The following is a 19,805-nucleotide window of genomic DNA, read 5'->3' as shown; positions in this document are numbered from 1 at the left end:
CTGCTGCCCCTCAGCCCTGCCCCAGGCTCTGTCTGAGGAAGCCATTTCCAGAAGGAAAACCAAAACCTGTTCTCCTCTTCAGCCCCAGACCCAGTACCGGGCAAGGCCTCCTTGCTCTCTGGCCCCATCACCTCCCCTCCTTAAGTCCTGTGCCTTTGACTCCCTTTAAGATTTTTTCTCTCTTCACCTCTCCCTGGGCCTCTCTCTCGTGGTGGTTTTTCTCTGGACTTTTTCTCCTGATTTTGGGACTACCAGTGTGTGTTTGGGGGTGGGGGTGGGGGAGGGCAGAATCTATCCTCTTATCTCATCCTAAGTTCCCTTTTGTGAAATGGTCCAATGACAAGGCCTCATGTTCTCTCTTTCTTAATTTTTTAAAAGGAAATTCTTCTCCTTGTTTCCTCCCCTAAGACCCAGGGCTTGGAACAAAGAGTGGACAGAGAACTGTGCTGGGCAGCTGGCTGGAGGAATGGCAGGCAGAGCAGCCCTGAAGGGCAGGACAAGGGAGGGGTCAGTGCCAAGGCTGGAGCCTTGTGTCCTGCTTGCCGTGTGTTTCTGGGGGCTCAGTCAGGCCCTCAGGGTGCCGTGAGCCCCTCTGACCACCACAATGCCTTACAGATGCCACTCCCACCCTGAGGGCTCCTGAGGCCCCTGGAGGGGCTGCACTTCCTACCGCCATCAGCTCATGTGTCCAGGAGGGAAAAGAGCCCCAGTGCTGCAAAAGCCTATCCCCAGGGCCTGGGTATCCTGACCTGTCCTCTGTCTCTGTCTCCGCAGTTCATGGCCCAGGGCAAGACCGGGAGCAGCTCTCCTCCAGGGGGCCCCCCAAAGCCGGGAAGCCAGCTGGACAGCATGCTAGGGAGCCTGCAGTCTGACCTGAACAAACTGGGGGTCGCCACGGTTGCAAAGGGGGTCTGCGGAGCCTGCAAAAAACCCATCGCGGGGCAGGTGATGATGGCGGGGTGGGGGTGGGGGGGCACGCGTCAGGTGGGCCTGGGACCTTGGCTCCTCTGGGAGGGTACACCAGGCAGACCCAGGCCCTGAAGATCTTGCCTCCCTCCTCTCCTCAGGTTGTGACTGCCATGGGGAAGACGTGGCACCCAGAGCATTTCGTCTGCACCCACTGCCAGGAGGAGATCGGGTCCCGGAACTTCTTTGAGCGGGATGGACAGCCCTACTGTGAAAAGGACTATCACAACCTCTTCTCTCCACGCTGCTACTACTGCAACGGGCCCATCCTGGATGTGAGTTCCTCCTGCACAGGTGGCCCCATCCGAGGCTCAGAGAGGTCAACTTACATGCCTGAGCTCACCCAGCTGGGAACCCGGGTTTTCACTCAGGCCACATTAAGTGGCCCTGGCTCCCTCCCATCTCCCATCCCTGGTTCCCTTTGGCCCAGACTCCCAGAGGTTAGGAGCCCAGCTCGGATAAATGGAGTGGAGTGTTGCTCCCTTGCTCCTGCTGTGTGATGTTAGGGGGGTGCCTAGCCTCTCTGAGCCTAAGTTTCATATAAAATGGGAGTCACAATAGAATGTATGACCTTGACCACATGTGAGGGTTAAAGGAGATAGAGTGGGTCTGGCATGTCACATCCTTCATTCACTAAAGCGGAATCCTCGGTGCTTCAGAGCACAAGTAGGGGAGACCTCCATCTTCGGAGTGTTTTGCTCTTTCTTGGCCTGGAGCTGGGGGAAGGGGTGGGAAGAAGAGAGCCTTGCTGCTGGGTCTCAGCTGTGGGATCTGCCCAGTGGGGCTGCAGCTCAGCTTTGGTCCCACACTTTGCTTTTACAGAAAGTGGTGACAGCCCTTGACCGGACGTGGCACCCGGAGCACTTCTTCTGTGCCCAGTGTGGCGCCTTCTTTGGGCCTGAAGGTACTGACTGGTGCCTGCCAACTCACTGTCTCCTGGAGGATTGGGGTGGGAGGGGTTCCAGGGAGACTTGGCAGAGGTTGGTGCCAGGGTGGCGCCCCCTCTAGAGGCCCTCATCTGCCCCACACCCCACCTCCGCAGGGTTCCACGAGAAAGACGGCAAGGCCTACTGCCGGAAGGATTACTTTGACATGTTCGCGCCCAAATGTGGCGGCTGTGCCCGGGCCATCCTGGAGAACTACATCTCGGCCCTCAACACCCTCTGGCATCCCGAGTGCTTCGTGTGTCGGGTGAGGAGCCTCCAGACCCTCTAGGGGGGTGAGGGTGAGCAGCAGGGAAGAGAAGGGCCTGCTTCACTTTCTGAACTTGGAGGCCCCACTTGGGTTATTAATGGGAGTGGGAAGGCAGGAGGTACACTTCCTCAAATCCAGTAGGTCCTGGGCCAGGACTTGAACTGAGACTAGTAGAAAAGTGCAAGGTGGTCCTGTGCCACAGCCCTGAGATTGGTCACGTTCGGGAGAGGGGTGTGTGAGAGTGAAATGGGGTAACGCAAGCATTTAGCAGCCTCAGCGGAAATGGGCAAGGGTTTCCAGACTGCCTTCTAGGGGTAATGGCCCACAGATGTTATTAGGGTTCCACCAAGAGTCAAATAAGTTTGGGGAACACCGTGCATTACAGGACTTCTCAGAGTCTTTAATACCCAGATGTGCATGTGGATCTCCAAATGGAAATCTAGGATGCAGAGTTTGACCGCAGAACCCTTTTTTTAGAACGAGTCTTTCTGGGCACATCCTTACAGCCACCTGCTAAAGTGCCCAGGAGTCAGATCCTTGTTGGAATCCAGGCAGTGCAGGTTAGCAGTGGCAGGTCAAGGTCTTTATTGGGAGAACAGTAAGTGTTTAGCATCGCACTTGACACTCAGGGAATGCTTAGCAAGTGGGAGTTGTTCCCAGAGTGATGACCCTGCCCATCACCTGGGAGCTCCCTCAGTCCCCAGCCCCAGCCCCAGGCTGAGCCTTCTGCCCCCTGCCGCCCCCTTCTGTGTCCAGGAATGCTTCACGCCATTCGTCAACGGCAGCTTCTTCGAGCACGATGGGCAGCCCTACTGTGAGGTGCACTACCACGAGCGGCGGGGCTCACTGTGCTCTGGCTGCCAGAAGCCGATCACGGGCCGCTGCATCACGGCCATGGCCAAAAAGTTCCACCCGGAGCACTTCGTCTGTGCCTTCTGCCTCAAGCAGCTCAACAAGGGCACCTTCAAGGAGCAGAATGACAAGCCTTACTGTCAGAACTGCTTCCTCAAGCTCTTTTGCTAGGCGCCCCTGTCCTTCCTCTGCCCCCCTTCCCAACCCAGCCTTCCAGCCGCTACTGTGACCCAGAGGCCTCACTGGGGTGAAGGGGCAAACCCAACTGAAACTGGAACCATGTCCATGGCTGGTGCAGGATGGCAAGAAGACCTTGTGGGGTCCCACCTGCTTTTCTTACCCCCCTGCCAGAGCCTCTGGGCCTCCTTCCTCCTGCAGCTCTCCCCAGGCTGCTAGCTCTTCACCCTCCCTGGAGGTGGAGGCTGTAGGGCCCACCTGTGTCCTCATGAACCCGCCTGGCCAGCCCAGCACCCCACACTGGAGCCATCTCTTACTCATACTTCGGCAGTAGAGCCGGGGGGTAGGGGGAGGGCAGGCAGGGTCAGATGGGGGCCCCTTTTCATCCTCATCCTCCCCCATCAACCTCGTTATCCTTGTTCCGAGAGTACTGGGGACAACAGCTCCCTCCAGACAAAGCCAGCATCCACCCAAGGCTGGAAGTGCCCAGGGGGCCATGGAAGGTTCCTTGTGCTCCTTCTGCCCTTCCAGGCTCCCCCGGCCTGGGCAGCTGCCTCCGCAAAACCGCTCTGGTTCTACTGAGAAAGGCCTCTCCAGCAATAATGTTTTCTAGTCACTTCCTCTGTCTCCAGGAATGGCATGAGGTGGGGAGTTTCACCCTGTGCCTGGACACTGTACCGACTTTGATAGATTTCTACACTGAGGTTTGAATTCATATCGTCTGACTTGCTTTTACTTCTCTGTACAAAAATGATTTTGAAGAGATTTTAAAGATGTCCCCTTTGTACTCCCCTGTGTCAGCCGCCACTGATCCTGTCAGTGATGGTGGCTGTGGTGTGGAGTTTGCCTTGTACTGAGGGTTCAGGGTGGGGAAGCAATTTGTATTTTATTTTTTTCTTAGCACAAGCAGGTGAACTGGGAGCAGCTCTGTGACTCCCCTTCTTTAACTTCACAGCTCACCAGGACTGTTTTTATAAACTGCTGTATTTTGAAACCCCTTCCTTACTTAACCCAGGCCAGCAAGCTCTTTACTGAAATTGGCCTTAAGGGGCTCTTGCCCTTGGAGGCCTGGAATTCTGAACCTCATCCGTCCTGCTCCTGAGGGGGGAGAAGGGGAAGTGCACTTTGGAGTGTTGTTTCCTAAGTAAGCCATTAGGAGCGTCCACTCCCCTGTGAACTTTCTGGCAACAAAGAGAACATTCTCTCTGGGGCTCTTTCTCCTGCCTTCTCAGGAAAGCTGGTATCCGATTTTTGACCATTAGTCTTGTTGATTCCACTGGGTGCATCCCTTCCCCAAATTTCCTGCCCTCCCTGGAGACTGGAGGCCTGGGGAAAAAGAATCCAGGTTCTCAAATGAGGGCCTGGTAGGATTCTGAGCAGAGCGACAGGATCCTGCTGACACAACAGGAAGCCCCAGAGTGCTCTCTCCCAGAGGGGAAACAGATAGGGCTGGTGTTCTGGGTCAGCAGAACGGGACCCCAGTGGGGTCTGAATTGATGAAGAGCCAGACCACTCCACTAGCCTCATAGCAGAGGCTGGGTGTGCTGAGGTCTCAGAAGAGGGTCCTCTTTGGTGGCAGGGCTGGGAGCAGCCTGGGTCTGGAGTGGTCAGCCAGGCCCAGCCACAGGTCTGATGTCTCCACTTGTACCCATAGGCCGTATCGCTCTGTTTACAGTGACCTGCCCCAAGCCCTTCCCCCAGAGGGCCTGGGGTTTCAGAGGTCTGTCTCCCCTTTGGTTCAATGGTTATTCAATGATTTGATTTTTTTTTTCCTCCATAAACTTATTAACCTGGCTTTCCCCCATTTCAATTCCTGTGATTTATGCCAATAAAGTTTGCCATTATTTTCACCTGTGCCAGTGCCTGTTCTTTGTGGTCTGAGATAACAACTTTCAGAAGAGACCAAACTCCCTACCCCAGACTTACAAGGACCACAGTTTGAGGGTAAATCATTGAAATTCCCTTACTTGAGGCCGAAGTCCTAGGGATGGGATTCCTGCCCCACCAGGCACTTGTGGTTCTCCTGGCTTCCTGCGTGGGCCAGGCCCTGTCCACTGCACTTTCCCATGGGTTTGCTGAAGGCATCCTGACATGGGCCTCTGGACCGCCTTACACTCGCAGCTGGGGAAAGAGGTTCAGAGAGGAGAAATGATATGCAATCCTCCGAGTGAGCCTAGAGACAGGATGTGAACCCAGGGTTTGTCTCTGCCTGTATTCCTACCTTGACCAGACACCACTATTGCCACGTGCTGGCACCCCTTGGGTATAGGACCTGCCCAGTTGAAGGTGGCATGACTTACAGTTGAGGCTGGGTCTCCACTGCCCTCTGGTGCTCATGTCTGTGTTTGCATGCTTCCTCCTTCCTCTCAACAGAGCCACAACTCTAGCCTGGGCCCTTAAGAGCTCCTGGATATCTTTATAGCTTCACAGTTTCTCTGTTGTTTGAAATGGTCCTCCAAAAGCCATGCGTTGACTTCCAGTGTGAACCCTGACCATTTCACACTGAGCTCAGAAGTGAACATGACCTTCACCCCTCACCCAAAGATAATTTGTCTAGCCCCATATATATGTATGTGTATATATATATATATATATATATATATATTTTTTTTTTTTTTTTTTTTTTTTTTTTGCTTTTTAGGGCCGTGCACCTGGCATATGGAGTTTCCCAGGCTAGGGGTAGAATTGGAGCTGTGTTGTCAGCCTATGCCACAGGCGTAGCAACGTGGGATCTGAACAGAGTCTGTGACCTACACTACAGCTCACGGCAGTGCTGGATCCTTAACCTACTAAGCGCGGCCAAGAGTGGAACCCGCACCTTCATGGTTACTAGTCGGTTTCATTTCCACTGTGCCACAAAGAGAACTCCCCAGGTTGGATATATTTATTTAAATTAATATGATACACTTCATTTTTTCACTCATCTATACTTTATATTTTTTCTTGTCAATAAATCTAGGTGTGCCTCATTTTTTAATGGCTTCATGGTATTCCATTATATTGATATACTACAATTAGAGACAGTGTATCACTGGATCCAGGATGTCCTTGGGAAATTACTATGCTAGTATGTATGTACTTGGAAAAGTGCATTTGGAGGGAGACAGCCTCAGGGTTTGGAAGGGACTGTATGGTATAGTGAGGCCCAGGAGCTTTGAACTTCCTCCTAGATTTCAGTTCTGAAGCCATCACTAACTTCTTGTTAGTGAATTTTCTTGTTGATAATACCGATATACTAATACTGTCCCTCCTCAGGGAGCTGTTGCAAAGATTAACGGCCATAATGTGCACAAAGTACTTAGCACAGTGCTGAGCATGCAGTAATACATTGTCACTAAAAACAGATCTTAGCAGTAATGGACTCCAGCACTCCTCTAAACAGGCTCATTATCAAAAGCACTGGGAAGCTTGAAAACACCATATGGAGAGTTCTCACTTGGTCAAATAAAAAGGGTGGAGATAAGATGAAGACACCTTTCTGCCCTAGGACCTAAGCACATTCATTAAAAACATATTTATTGGGGCGTTTCCATTGTGCAGCGGAAACAAATCTGACTAGGAACCATGCAGTTGCAGGTTCAATCCCAGGCCTTGCTCAGTGGATTAAGGATCCGGCATTGCCATGAGCTATGGTCATAGATGTGGCTTGGATCTGGCGTTGCTGTGGCTGTGGTGTAGGCCTGCAGCTGTAGCTCCGATTAGACCTCTATGCTATGGGTGAGGCCCTAAAAAGCAAAAAACAAACAAACAAACATACAAGCAAAACCACCTCCCCACCCCCCCAAAAAACCAACATATTTATTGGGAATTCTCTTGTGGCAGGACAGGTTAAGGATCCGGCATTGTCACTGCAGCAGCTGCAGGGATTGCTGCTGTGGCGCAGGTTCGATCCCTGACCCAGGGAATTTCCATGTGCTTGCAGCCAAAAAAAAAAAAAAAAAAATTATTGATACAGGTACAATTTTTCAAATAAGTGTTGAATGATGAATAAAATAAGCTGACATCCGGGAGTTCCTGTTGGGGCTCAGTGGTAACGAACCTGACTAGTAACCATGAGGATGAGGGTTTGTTCCCTGGCCTTGCTAAGTGGGTTAAGGATCCAGCATTGCCGTGAGCTATGGTGTAGGTTACAGACATGGCTCAGATCCCGTGTTGCTGTGGCTGTGGCACAGGCCAGCAGCTACAGCTCCAATTCCACCCCTAGCCTGGGAATTTCCACATGCAGCCCCCTGGCCCTAAAAAAAAAAAAAAAAAATTAAAAAATTAAAAAATTAGGAGTTCCTGTTGTGGCTCAGTGGTTAATGAATCAGACTAGGATCCATGAGGTTGTGGGTTCGATCCCTGGCCTTGCTCAGTGGGTTAAGGATCTGGCGCTGCCATGAGCTGTGGTGTAGGTGGCAGACACCGCTCAGATGCCGTGTTGGTGTGGTTGTGGTGTAGGCCAGTGGCTACAGTGCCCATTAGACCCCTAGCCTGGGAACCTCTGTATGCCCTGGGTGCGGCCCTGGAAAAAGACAAAAAGACAAAAAAATTTTTTTAAATTAAAAAATTAAAAAATAAGCTGACATCCACAGTGATTTCCTCCTACATTCCAGGAATTGTGTTGTCCTAACACATATCTCGCAGTAATCCTCATAACAGTTCTAGAATGTGAATACTATTATCTCCATTTTACAGATAAAGAAACAGAGTCAGCAAGGTGAAATCGCTTCCTGAGATGACACAACCAGCAAGTGGCAGAACAAGAATATGGATCCAGGTTATCTGATTGCAAACCCTGCATTCTTTTCTTCAACAAATATTTAGCATATGCCTATTATGCCAGGTATAAGGCAAAAATAGAGACACGAAACAATGTAACAAATTATATAGTGTGCTGTGTAAGTGCTATAGGAACAGAGGAAAGAGGGAGTGGAAGTGGGTTTTCTTTTTTTTGTCTTTTCTAGGGCGTGCAGCATATGGAGGTTCCCTGGCTAGGGGTCGAATCGGAGCTGCAGCCAGCAGCCTACGCCAGAGCCACAGCAACGCGGGATGCGAACCGCGTCTGCGACCTACACCACAGCTCTAGGCAACGCGGGATCTTTAACTCACTGACGGAGTGCAGGGATCAAACCCGCACTCGAATGCGGGTTTCTAGTCGAATTCGTTAACCATGAGCCACGACGGGAACTCCATATTATTATTTTTCTTTTAGGGGTGGAATGGGGAGCTGCAGCTGCGGATTCGAGCCGCATCTGTGACCTACGCTGCAGCTTGCTGCAAAGCCGGATCCTTAACCCACTGAGCGAGGCCAGGGATGGAACCGGCATCCTCACGGAGATTACGTCTGGTCTTTAACCCGTAGAACCATAATGGAAACTCTGAGACTTAGGTTTTAAAGCATCCCTTTGTTTCCAAAGAGCGAAGAACTGTAGAAGAAACAAGAAACCATTCTGCTTCTCAACCATGTACAATTATTTCTCAGCTCCACGTCATACTCTTCAGCTTGCGACTTGGCCAGGTGACAGAAGGAAACGTGGACTCAGGTCACAAACTCTAGCTTCTCTACACGAGAACAGCTCCAGCCCAGCAGAGGGAAGCACCTCTGAGAAACCTCCTTCCACACACAGCAGTGCTTTCTTTAGCTACCGTGTTTAAAGGCAGCGTCCCGTTGGCTGGAGTGGCAGCGATACCATCCAATGGCTGCATAGATCAACCCAGCTTCTCCAGACAGACGTTGAAGCCAGCCAATAGGCGGGGGCGCTGTCTGCGGCTTTGGATTGGCTGTTTTGTTCACATATAAAAGACTCGCGCCGGCGTACAGCCCTCCTCTCGCCAGGCGTCCTCGTGTGAGGTCTGTTCGTCCGCTGTGGTAGCGTAGGGGACTGGCGGCGGGAGAAATGAGGCTTTCGGGTATATTTTCGGGGGCCGCGGGGTCCAGGCCTCTCTGGCCTGGGGCTCCGCTGGCGGCAAGTCCAGGGCCCGTTCGGGCCGCCGGGCGCGGGAGAGTGGTCTCCTCCCCTAGGCCTCGGGTTTGGAGCCCGCCGCTCCGTGGGGACGCGTGTTGGAGTATGCTGAATTTTCTCTCTTTTTTCTCAGTGACATCGTCTTTAAACCCTGCGTGGCAATCCCTGACGCACCGCCGTGATGCCCAGGGAAGACAGGGCGACCTGGAAGTCCAACTACTTCCTTAAGATAATCGTAAGTGCGGGGTAGGTCTCGGCCGCCCACTGTGGTGCCTTGCCCGGGGCAGTAATAGGGACAACCAGCGGCCAGGTGCTGAGTGCCTGCAGGTGGCCAACCATCAAATTAGGTCGTTTTAGGCAAGTCTTCTTTATCTTAATAATTTCCTGAGGTCAGCGTTCCTCTGCTTCCTTGTGTTGCAGATAAACAGGCTCAGGCAGGTTAAATGGCTCTTAAGAGTACTTCTAAAGATCTCTGGTCATACTTTTACTTTTTTGTATCCATCTTTGGGGAAGTCTGAGGCACTGAATGATTCATTATAAAGAGGCAAGTTGCTGCAGATTTAGATCCTGTCAAGAAACTAATTCAGTGAATGTTTTCTTTTGGGTGGCCTTGAGGTGGGTCTTCGCTGCCCAGAATTGTTGATCATCAGGTCATGCTGCTCTTTAGGCGTTAGGCAGCTTTGTGGACCTTAGTCCATTATGTTTTCCATTTTTCATGATTTTGAGACAAAAAACTTAAAGGAATTTTTCAATGATCCATACTTGAAACCTAAATTCTACAAGTAATGTTTTGCTGTGTTTGCCTTACTTTGTATTTTCAAAACTGGGTTTTGTTAATGCAGCCATTTTAGTGGATCAGAAACATGCCTTAATTGAGAAAAATTAAGAATGGAAGCTACAATTAAACCTTTGGGTTGAATGTAGAAACATGATCTTACCATTCATACCCCACAAGCAAATCTTAGGCAAATCTGGCTCTCACAGCTCAGGTGCCTGCTAGTAGGAGGAATTGTCTTAACCTCAGACATTTGAAAAGCATAAAAAGGAGTGAGTGAAACGGAAACTTGAGATTGTGGGATTTGGTTTTTCTTGATCCTTTCTTTTTCCTTCTGTTAACATTGCTCGTGTCTGGCTTGTTTGGGCAGCAACTTCTGGATGATTATCCGAAATGCTTCATTGTGGGAGCAGACAATGTGGGCTCCAAGCAGATGCAGCAGATCCGCATGTCTCTCCGCGGGAAAGCCGTGGTGCTGATGGGCAAGAACACCATGATGCGCAAGGCCATCCGAGGGCACCTGGAAAACAACCCAGCCCTGGAGAAGTCAGTCATTCCTCCTGGGCATCTTTGTCCATCCTTCTCCCTTTTCCTGGAGAAGAATGGTGCTCAAAGTTAACCGTCTCTTGTAAACTTCTCTTTGCAGACTGTTGCCTCACATCCGGGGGAACGTGGGCTTTGTGTTCACCAAGGAGGACCTCACTGAGATCAGGGACATGCTGCTGGCCAATAAGGTGAGGGGAGAATCAGCTTGGCTGAAGAGGCCTTATCATTAATTTTGGCTCCTTAAAAGCAAGAAAAAAAGAAGACAATCTTTTTCAGGTTGTAGCTGTGGAAAGAAGTTTTCTCATTGTTTGTCCTTTTTGTTCAGGTGCCAGCTGCCGCCCGTGCTGGTGCCATAGCCCCATGCGAAGTCACTGTACCTGCCCAGAACACTGGTCTGGGGCCTGAGAAGACCTCCTTCTTCCAGGCTTTAGGCATCACCACTAAAATCTCCAGGGGCACCATTGAAATCCTGGTGAGTGGGCCTGGCTTGGCCTGTGCCAGCCAGGCAGGTGGCGGGGGCTTGGTTGCTGTGGACCTGCTGGATGTCTGGGTTAACTGTCACCTACCTTGTTTTTCAGAGTGATGTGCAGCTGATTAAGACTGGAGACAAAGTGGGAGCCAGTGAAGCCACGTTGCTGAACATGTTGAACATCTCCCCCTTCTCCTTTGGGCTGATCATCCAGCAGGTGTTTGACAATGGCAGCATCTACAACCCTGAAGTGCTTGACATCACCGAGGAAACTCTGCATTCTCGCTTCCTGGAGGTACAGGCTGTCCATCCCAGGCCTTTCATTTTTTTTTTTTTTTTTTTTCTTTTTAGGGCTGCACTCGCACCATACGGAGGTTTCCAGGCTAGGGGTCTAAACGGAGCTACAGCTGCCGGCCTATGCCACAGCCACAGCAACACCAGATCCGAGCCATGTCTGCAACCTACATCACAGCTCACAGCAACGCCAGATCCTTAACCCACTGAGCGCGGCCACGAATTAAACCCACAACCTCGTGGTTCCTAGTCAGATTCCTTTCTGCTAAGCCATGATAAGAACTCCTCCAGGACTTTCTTATATTAATAGTTGAGAGCATATCTAGCTTCAGAGGGAATCCTGGCCATGCGGCTGACTTGCAGTATAATAATCAAAGACAGTTTAATCTCTTATCTCAGTTTCCTCATCTGTAAAATGGCAAGAACAGTATAAAATTGATGAAGGATTTAACAAATTAATGAGTATACAGTGCTGGGCACACAGTAAGGGCTGTTATGCTAGGGCCTGTAATAAGACATGAGATTTCGAATAGAGTCAATCAGTGAAAGGAAGAATGAGAAAAATGAGGTAGTTAATGGATGAATGTTGTCAAGTACCCCGTCTTGGGAGGATAGGGACTCTTCCAGGGATAGTCTTGCTTATTTTTGCTGCTAATACACCTTTTTTTTTTTTTAAACTTTTTAGGGCTGCACCCACAGCATATGGAGGTTCCCAGGCTAGGGGTCTAATCAGAGCTACAACTGCCAGCCTACACCACAGCTCACGGCAGCGTCAGATCCTTAACCCCTGAGCGAGGCCAGGGATCAAACCCGCAACCTCATGGCTCCTAGTCTGATTTGTTTCTGCTGCGTTATGATGGGAACTCTCATATCTTCTAGTTTTAAGGTGATAGGAGATATAATTCATTTTTTTCTTAGGCAAATGAAACATTGCCATTATAAACACTCTATAAACACCAACTGGTTTTTGGAAATCTCTCTAGTAGATGAAATTCATGTTTGCAATTTAATGTGTTTTCTCTCTTTGGAACGCAAGTTAATACTTTATATTTTCACAAAGTAGTGGCTTTTGAAGTAAGTGTGATTCTTATGGTAAAGGAAATGTCCATGTTGAGAATAAGAGCAAAAAGCATTTTGAAGTTACTGAGTCTGAATTTCCCTGCCAGAAGCATTTGTTGGAGGTGAGGTGTCCTATGTGAGGCTAAGATGCTAACCTAGCAAGTCTTATTTGCTGTTGAGTTTGGACTTTGTTGTCTCTATGACATTCCATTTAAAGTGTGATTTTTTTTTTCCCCCTCCCTTTCCTTCCATAGGGTGTCCGCAATGTTGCCAGCGTATGTCTGCAGATTGGTTACCCAACTGTTGCATCTGTACCCCATTCTATCATCAATGGGTACAAGCGGGTCCTGGCTTTGTCTGTGGAAACTGATTACACCTTCCCACTTGCTGAAAAGGTAAAAAGAATCCACCAGGACCACAGTAGAGCTGACAGCAGGAGGATAAATAGCTGTCTGCTGAGTTAATGCTTTTGTGTAGCAGATTTTTAATTTTTGTTTTTTGTCTTTCTGTCTTTTTAGGGTCACACTCGCAGCATATGGAGGTTCTCAAGCTAGGGGTCTAATCCAAGCTGTAGCTGCTGGCCTATGCCACAGCCATAGCAATGCAGGATCCAAGCCACATCTGCAACCTACACCACTGCTCACAGCAATGCCATATCCTTAACTCACTGAGTGAGGCGAGGGATCGAACCCACAACCTCATGGTTCCTAGTCAATTCATTTCCGCTACATCACAAAAGGAACTCCCCAGATTTTTAAGAGTATAGTTCCTCAATACCTGAGGGGAATTAATCCCCCCCATACCAGAATCCACTAGTGTTAAGTCCTTTATATAAAACGATGTAACTCTAGATTACTCACAATACTTAATACAGTATAAGTGCTATGTAAAGAGCTATGAACAGCAAAATCAAGTTTTACTTTTTGGAACTTTGTGGAATTTTTTTTTTCTCCAAATTTCCATCCTCGTTGAATCTGCAAATGTGGAATCTGTGGCTGCAGAGGGCCAACTGTATGCTTGAGCCAGGGGAGGTGTGTCCTCTAGAAGGGTTAGTTAAGAGTTGGGTCTAAGCTTACCAGGCCATACCCAAGTAGCCCTGCCTGGATACTTCCAGGGGAAGGCTTCACTGGCTTGGAAGTTAGCCCTTAAAACTAGAGCTCTGCCAAGGCTGAAGGGTTGTGGGTAGTAGGGTTGTAGACCATTTTGACATGAACTTTTCCCCTTGTTTTAGGTCAAGGCCTTCTTGGCTGATCCATCTGCCTTTGTGGCTGCTGCCCCTGTGGCTGCAGCCACCACTGCTGCTCCTGCTGCTGCTGCTGCAGCCCCAGCCAAGGTTGAAGCAAAGGAGGAGTCGGAGGAGTCGGACGAGGATATGGGATTTGGTCTCTTTGACTAAATTACCAAAAAGCAACCAAGTCAGCCAGCTTTATTTGTGAAACAAAGAAATAAAGGCTTACTTCTAAAAGTCTGAACTCTTGATTTTGTTCATACTGAGGTTATGGTGCTGTATGCCAGACACTAAAAAGCCATGATAAAGTTTTAAGAGCTTTATTTGGAGTTGATACTTGGGTATCTTGAAGTACTACTCTCTCAGCATCCTATGTTTTTTCTAGACCCAGATTTAACTTATTAAACTAGAATTGTTTCTATGACCATCAGGCCACTAGCCTGGGTTGCTCTACGATACTTTTAGAATAGGATTAGTATTGAGAAAGAAACTCAGGGTTTTTCAAACAGTGGTGATCCAATTCATGGTGAGTTTAGTGGTGACCATTATTTAAAGGAGAGAGAGCATCTCCCACTGAAAGAAAGGGTTGGTGTTTTGTTGTGAATCTTACATTTGACTTCTTGTATTGAGTCATGATGTAAGTGTGCTAGTTGTAACCAGGTCTCTAAAAGTTTGAGACACTGCTAACGGACAACTGTGCAGTGCAGGCGGTATTCTTTTAAGCTAGGGAAGGTTGGCAGGTGTGTGTGCCGGGTAATAAACTGAGTGGTGAGGCACATTCCCCATCAACCTTCACTCTGTGGGCTTGGCTTAGGGAGCTGTCCCAGGGCAGGCCAGGCTCTCAGTTCCAGAATCCTCTGCTGACAGTTAACTACTACTGTCTCCAAACTTCACATTTGTCCAACGCTGGGGTGTAAGCTCTAGCAGGATAAGACAATTGTTTGCTCTCAGCCTTTTCACCAAGTTTTGTTCCCGTCATCAAGGAAACTCCTCTAGGAAACACCTAGGAACTACTTTTCTACAATCATCTTCACTCAGGAGTGTGTCGGCTGGGCCTGCGCACTCGTGGGTCGGAGCCGCAGTCTGGTCTCACCGTGTTAAAAGCCCTCAGGGACCCTCATCTCACGAGGCCGGGCTGCTAAGGTCCCTGGGGAGGAGGCTTTGAAAATCTGGCGCGCACCCAGGCGTCCGGACTCGTGCCCGCCTCGAAGCCCGAGCGGCTGCGACCGCCGTCCCGCCCGGGGGCGCCAGGCCCCCAGCCCCGGGTCCCAACCCTTTCCCGGCCTCGCCCTGCCGCGTGGGCCCGCGCTGTGACCCGGAAGCGCTCCGGAAGCCGTTCCGGAGTCAGCGCTGGCAGGATGGCGGCCGACACGCAGGTGAGGCGGGCGGCTGAGAGACCAACGCGGCCAACCACTGGGTGCAGACGGCGGCTGTCGGGCGGGACTGCTCGTGCCGCTGGCTTAGGGGGCCGGGAGGCGGCGGCTGTGGAGGGGGCAGACCCGGGAATTCCTCCGGCAGACCCCTCATGGACCCGGGTTCGTCCCGCCCCGGGCGGCGCTGACCGGCCGCGGGCTCGAGGAGAGATTCTGGCCTGGGCCTCGGCAGCTGGAGACTGGTGGGCCCTCCCCGATCCCAGAGTCTCCAAAGTTCCCCTTTCGGGGTCTCTGCTCGGTTTCTCCAAAGCCCTCCGGCATCGAGCCCGGGCCATCGACAACTCTTGCTTAAACTTTATATTCATCAAGTATTTCTCGAGCACCTACTATGCGCCAGGACTTAGAGCATATTCTTTGGATTCATACAGATCTGAGTTTTGAGTCTCAGTTTTTATGAGATGCTGGGCAAGTTTCTTAACCCTTCCAAGTCTCAAAATCTTTTCATCCATAAAATAGGGCTAAATTAGTACCTGTAGTTAGGGTTGTTGTGAGGAGTCAGTGCAATTAAGTAGGGTCTCATATATGTCGATGGTTGTTATTGGGTCTAGTGTTAGATGAAAGAACTGTCACAACTCAGTAAGAGTCATGTCACTCTGAGTGTTATCTCCTGTACCTCATAGTTCAGGGGAGGGCTGGGAAAGAAACCCTTTTTCCTCGACCACATGTCACCCTGAGTGTTATCTCCTGTACCTCATAGTACAGGAAAGGGCTGGGGAACCCTTTTTCCTCCTTTGTAGCTGTGAGTGTTTTAGGGTGAAAAGACAATATTGGAAAAAAGAAACCAGGCTTTGAAAGACATCTTGGCTCACTTGGGTATCCAGAGTAAGGCGATTAATTGATTTTGATATGGAGCCCCTGAGTCCACAGAGTGACCCTTTAACTTGAGTGTTCAAGAGATGCGTATTTAGAGTTTCCTGTGCAAGGGAAGGGCTGGTAATTTGTTCCAAGTTTGTCATAGTGAGTGTTGGAAAGAAAAGCTTAGTATGTTGCGTATTTTGATACAGTGCTGCATGAGTCGTTCTGTATTTTGGAGATTCATCCCTTGGTGGTTGCTTCGTTTGAAAAGATTTTCTCCCATTCTGTGGGTTGTCTTTTTGTATTTTTTGTGGTTTCCTTTGCTCTGCAAAAGCTTTTAAGTTTAATTAAGTCCCATTTATTTATATTTTCATTACTCTAGGAGGTAGATTAAAAAAAATGTTGCTGCGATTTATGTCCCGAAGCATGTTCTGCCTGTGTTTTCCTCTAAGAGTTTTATAGTGTCTGACCTTATGCCATTTAGGTCTTTAATCCAGTTTATTTTTGTGTATGGTGTCAGAGAACGGTCTAATCTCATTCTTTTACATGTAGCTGTCCAGTTTTCCCAGCACCACTTTTTTTTGGTCTTTTTGCCTTTTGAGGGCCACTCCCACAGCATATGGAGGTTCCCAGGCTAGGGGTCTAATCAGAGCTGTAGCCACCGGCCTATGCCAGAGCCACAGCAATGTGGGATCCGAGCTGCGTCTGCGACCTACACCTATACCACAGCTCATGGCAACGCCGGATCCTTAACCCACTGAGCAAGGCCAGGGATCAAACCCAAAACCTCATGGTTCCTAGTCGGTTCATTAACCACTGAACCACGATGGGAACTCCTCCAGCACCACTTTTTGAAGAGACTGTCTTTCCTCCACTGTATGTTTTTGCTGCTTTTGTCATAGACTCGTTGACCATATATATGCTTGGGGATTTACTGGGCTTTGTGTCTTGTTCCAGTGATCTATATTTCTGTTTTTGTGCCAGTACCGTGACTTTAAAGACTGTAGTTTTGTAGTATAGTCTGAAGCCAGGGAGCCTTATTCCTCCAGCTCTGTTTTTCTTTTTCAGGATTGCTTTGGCTCTTAGGGCTCTTTTGTGTTTCCATACAAATTAAAATTTTTTTGTTCTAGTTCTGTGAAAAATGCCATTGGTGATTTGATAGAGATTGCATTGAATCTGTAGATTGCCTTGGGTAGTATAGTCATTTGACAGTATTGATTCAATCCAAAAGCATGGCATATCTTTCCATCTATTTGTGTCATCTTCCATTTCCTTCATCATCATCTTACAGTTTTCAGAGTACAGGTAGGTCTTTTGCCTCCTTAGATTATTCCTAGGTTTTTTGTTTGTTTGTTTTTATCTTTTTGCTAGTTCTTGGGCCGCTCCCATGGCATATGGAGGTTCCCAGGCTAGGGGGTCTAATCAGAGCTGTAGCCACCAGCCTACGCCAGAGCCACAGCAACGTGGGATCCGAGCCACGTCTGCAACCTACACCACAGCTCACGGCAACGCCGGATCGTTAACCCACTGAGCAAGGGCAGGGACCGAACCCGCAACCTCATAGTTCCTAGTCGGATTCGTTAACTACTGCGCCACTACGGGAACTCTGGGTTTTTTTTTTTAATTTTGAATTTTTAAAAAATTTTATTCTCTTTGATGCAATGGCTGTTGGATATTTGAAAGGGCTTGGGAGAATACATGCTGAATGTATAACTTTTTAAATTATTATTATTATTATTTTTAATAGTTATTTACCCAATACAATTTTTTTTTCTACTGTACAGCACGGTGACCCAGTTACACACACATGTACACATTCTTTCTTCTCACATTATCATGCTCCATCAGAAGTGACTAGACATAGTTCCCAGTGCTACACAGCAGGATCTCATTGCTAATCCGTTCCAAAGGCAATAGTTTGTATCTATTTTTTTTTTTTTTTTTTTGTCTTTTGTCCTTTTTTTTTTGTTGTTATTGTTGTTGTTGTTGTTGCTATTTCTTGGGCCGCTCCCGCGGCATATGGAGGTTCCCAGGCTAGGGGTTGAATCGGAGCTGTAGCCACCGGCCTACGCCAGAGCCACAGCAACGCGGGATCCGAGCCGCGTCTACAACCTACACCACAGCTCACGGCAACGCCGGATCGTTAACCCACTGAGCAAGGGCAGGGACCGAACCCGCAACCTCATGGTTCCTAGTCGGATTTATTAACCGCTGCGCCATGACGGGAACTCCAATAGTTTGTATCTATTAACCCCAAGCTCCCAAACCACCCCTGAATGTGTAACTTCAAAACTCAAATGCCAAAAAAAAAAACCTATGCTATGTTGTTCGGTATGGTAGCCAGTTAATTTAATTAATAGCCAAGTGGCTGCTTAAGTTAGTTAAAATTAAATGCGATTAAAAATTCAAGGGAGTTCCCATTGTGGCACAGAAGAAACAAATCCAACAGTATCCATTAGGATGTGGGTTCAATCCCTGGCCTTGCTCAGTGGGTTGGGATCCGTTGTTGCCTTACACCCGTGAGCTGTGGTGTAGGTTGCACACATGGCTTAGGTCCCGTGTGGCTGTGGCTGTGGCGTAGATAGGCAGCTATAGCTCCAATTTGACCCCTACTCTGGGAACTTCCATATGCTGTGGGTGTGGCCCTAAAAAGCAAAAAAAAAAAAAAAAAAAAAAAAAAGGAGTTCCCGTCGTGGTGCAGCAGAAACTAATCTGACTTGGAACTGTGAGGTTGCAGGTTCCATCCCTGGCCTTGCTCAGTGGCTTAAGGATCCAGCATTGCTGCAAGCTGTGGTGCAGTTCGAAGTCGCAGCTTGGATCTGGTGTTGTTGTGGCTCTGGCGTAGGCCAGCAGCTACAACTCCAATTAGACGCCTAGGCTGGGAACCTCCATGTGCCGTGGGTGCGACCCTAAAATGACAAAAAGACAAAAAAAAAGAATAATAATAATAATTCAGTTCTTTGGTTGCACTAGCTACATTTCAGTGCACAGGTAGCCCTGTATGGCTGGTGGCTACTGCATTGTACAGTGCAGAAGAATATTTTCATTATCTCAGCGGGTTCTCCTGAACAGTGTTACTCTAGAGAGAAACCTGTGAACTTTAACGCTGTTTGTATCTCATCTCACCAAAAAACGACTTCTCGGAGTTCCTGTTGTGGCGCAGTGGTTAACGAATCCGACTAGGAACCATGAGGTTGCGGGTTCGGTCGCTGCCCTTGCTCAGTGGGTTAACGATCCGACGTTGCCGTGAGCTGTGGTGTAGGTTGCAGACGTGGCTCGGATCCCGCGTTGCTGTAGCTCTGGCGTAGGCTGGCGGCTACAGCTCCGATTCAACCCCTAGCCTGGGAACCTCCATATGCCTTGGGAGCGGCCCAAAGAAATAGCAAAAAAAGCCAAAAAAAAAAAAAAAAGACTTCTCTGAAGGATCTTAGTGTGCTCTTCCTCAGTTTTATTCTGACAGGATCCTGTGTTGGTAACATACATTTTCTTTATTTTTTTAGGGCCGCATCCATGGCATAGGGAGGTTTTCAGGCTAGGGATTGAATCAGAGATGTAGCTGCCAGCCTACACCACAGACACAGCAATGCCACATCTGCGACCTACACCACAGCTCACAGCAAAGCCAGATTCTTTACCCACCGAGTAAGGCCAGGGATCGAACCTGCATCCTCAAGGATGCTAGTCACATTCATTAACCACTGAGCCACGACAGGAACTCCTAACATTCATTTTCTGATTAAACTTGGAAGGCTCTTTCATCTTCAGGGGGGAAGCTATAGCCAGGAATTTAATATTAGCATGGAAGGACAGCTATGTGGGGATTCTGGGTGGAGGCTGGATTATATGATATACATGCATCTATTTTTGCTGTCTCCTCAAGCCTCACTAAACCTAGTAAAGTGTATAAAAAAAAAATAATCTGGAGTTCCCGTCGTGGCACAGTGGTTAACGAATCCGACTAGGAACCATGAGGTTGCGGGTTCGGTCCCTGCCCTTGCTCAGTGGGTTAACGATCCGGCGTTGCCGTGAGCTGTGGTGTAGGTTGCAGACGCGGCTCGGATCCCGCGTTGCT

General features: G+C 49.0%; 3 protein-coding genes across 21 annotated transcripts in view; all 3 read left to right on the top strand.

The window, feature by feature from the left end:
* PXN (paxillin) overlaps positions 1 to 5,039 on the top strand; it is a 50,854-nt gene extending 45,815 nt beyond the window's left edge. For 6 of the 16 annotated variants that reach the window (XM_021073142.2, XM_021073140.2, XM_084995524.1 and 3 more), the window contains 6 exons: positions 409 to 507; positions 775 to 945; positions 1,068 to 1,241; positions 1,789 to 1,870; positions 2,009 to 2,157; positions 2,917 to 5,039. In XM_021073142.2, the coding sequence (XP_020928801.2) occupies positions 409 to 507; positions 775 to 945; positions 1,068 to 1,241; positions 1,789 to 1,870; positions 2,009 to 2,157; positions 2,917 to 3,183 (942 nt within the window). In that variant the 3' untranslated portion in view covers positions 3,184 to 5,039. Of the gene's footprint in view, positions 1 to 378; positions 508 to 774; positions 946 to 1,067; positions 1,242 to 1,788; positions 1,871 to 2,008; positions 2,158 to 2,916 lie in introns of all 16 variants that reach the window. The other 10 variants (XM_084995528.1, XM_084995523.1, XM_084995520.1 and 7 more) reach the window with 2 other exon arrangements.
* A 3,958-nt stretch (positions 5,040 to 8,997) lies between these two features.
* On the top strand, positions 8,998 to 13,742 carry RPLP0 (ribosomal protein lateral stalk subunit P0; the record flags this gene model as incomplete). The annotated part of the gene is given in 8 exon segments (NM_001098598.1): positions 8,998 to 9,022; positions 9,268 to 9,369; positions 10,280 to 10,455; positions 10,556 to 10,643; positions 10,781 to 10,927; positions 11,034 to 11,219; positions 12,532 to 12,672; positions 13,509 to 13,742. Coding segments are annotated over 7 exon segments (957 nt in total). The 3' UTR covers positions 13,674 to 13,742.
* A 1,109-nt stretch (positions 13,743 to 14,851) lies between these two features.
* The window catches only part of GCN1 (GCN1 activator of EIF2AK4), a 66,692-nt gene continuing 61,738 nt past the window's right edge, over positions 14,852 to 19,805 (top strand). For all 4 annotated transcript variants that reach the window (XM_084995517.1, XM_084995516.1, XM_084995515.1 and 1 more), the window contains exon 1: positions 14,852 to 14,881. Coding sequence is in view for 2 of the 4 variants with exons in the window: in XM_084995515.1 (XP_084851641.1) it covers positions 14,864 to 14,881 (18 nt within the window). In the remaining 2 variants the exon portion in view is untranslated. The remainder of the gene's footprint in view (positions 14,882 to 19,805) is intronic.

This window comes from Sus scrofa, chromosome 14 (genome assembly GCF_054392235.1).
Source record: "Sus scrofa isolate SSC_HxYL_T2T_F1_AM1 chromosome 14, Sscrofa_HxYL_maternal_Yorkshire_Landrace_v2.0, whole genome shotgun sequence".
In the NCBI taxonomy this organism is placed as follows: Eukaryota; Metazoa; Chordata; class Mammalia; order Artiodactyla; family Suidae; genus Sus; species Sus scrofa.
Note: the sequence above shows the minus strand (reverse complement) of the source record. Positions and strands in the feature narration are given on the sequence as shown.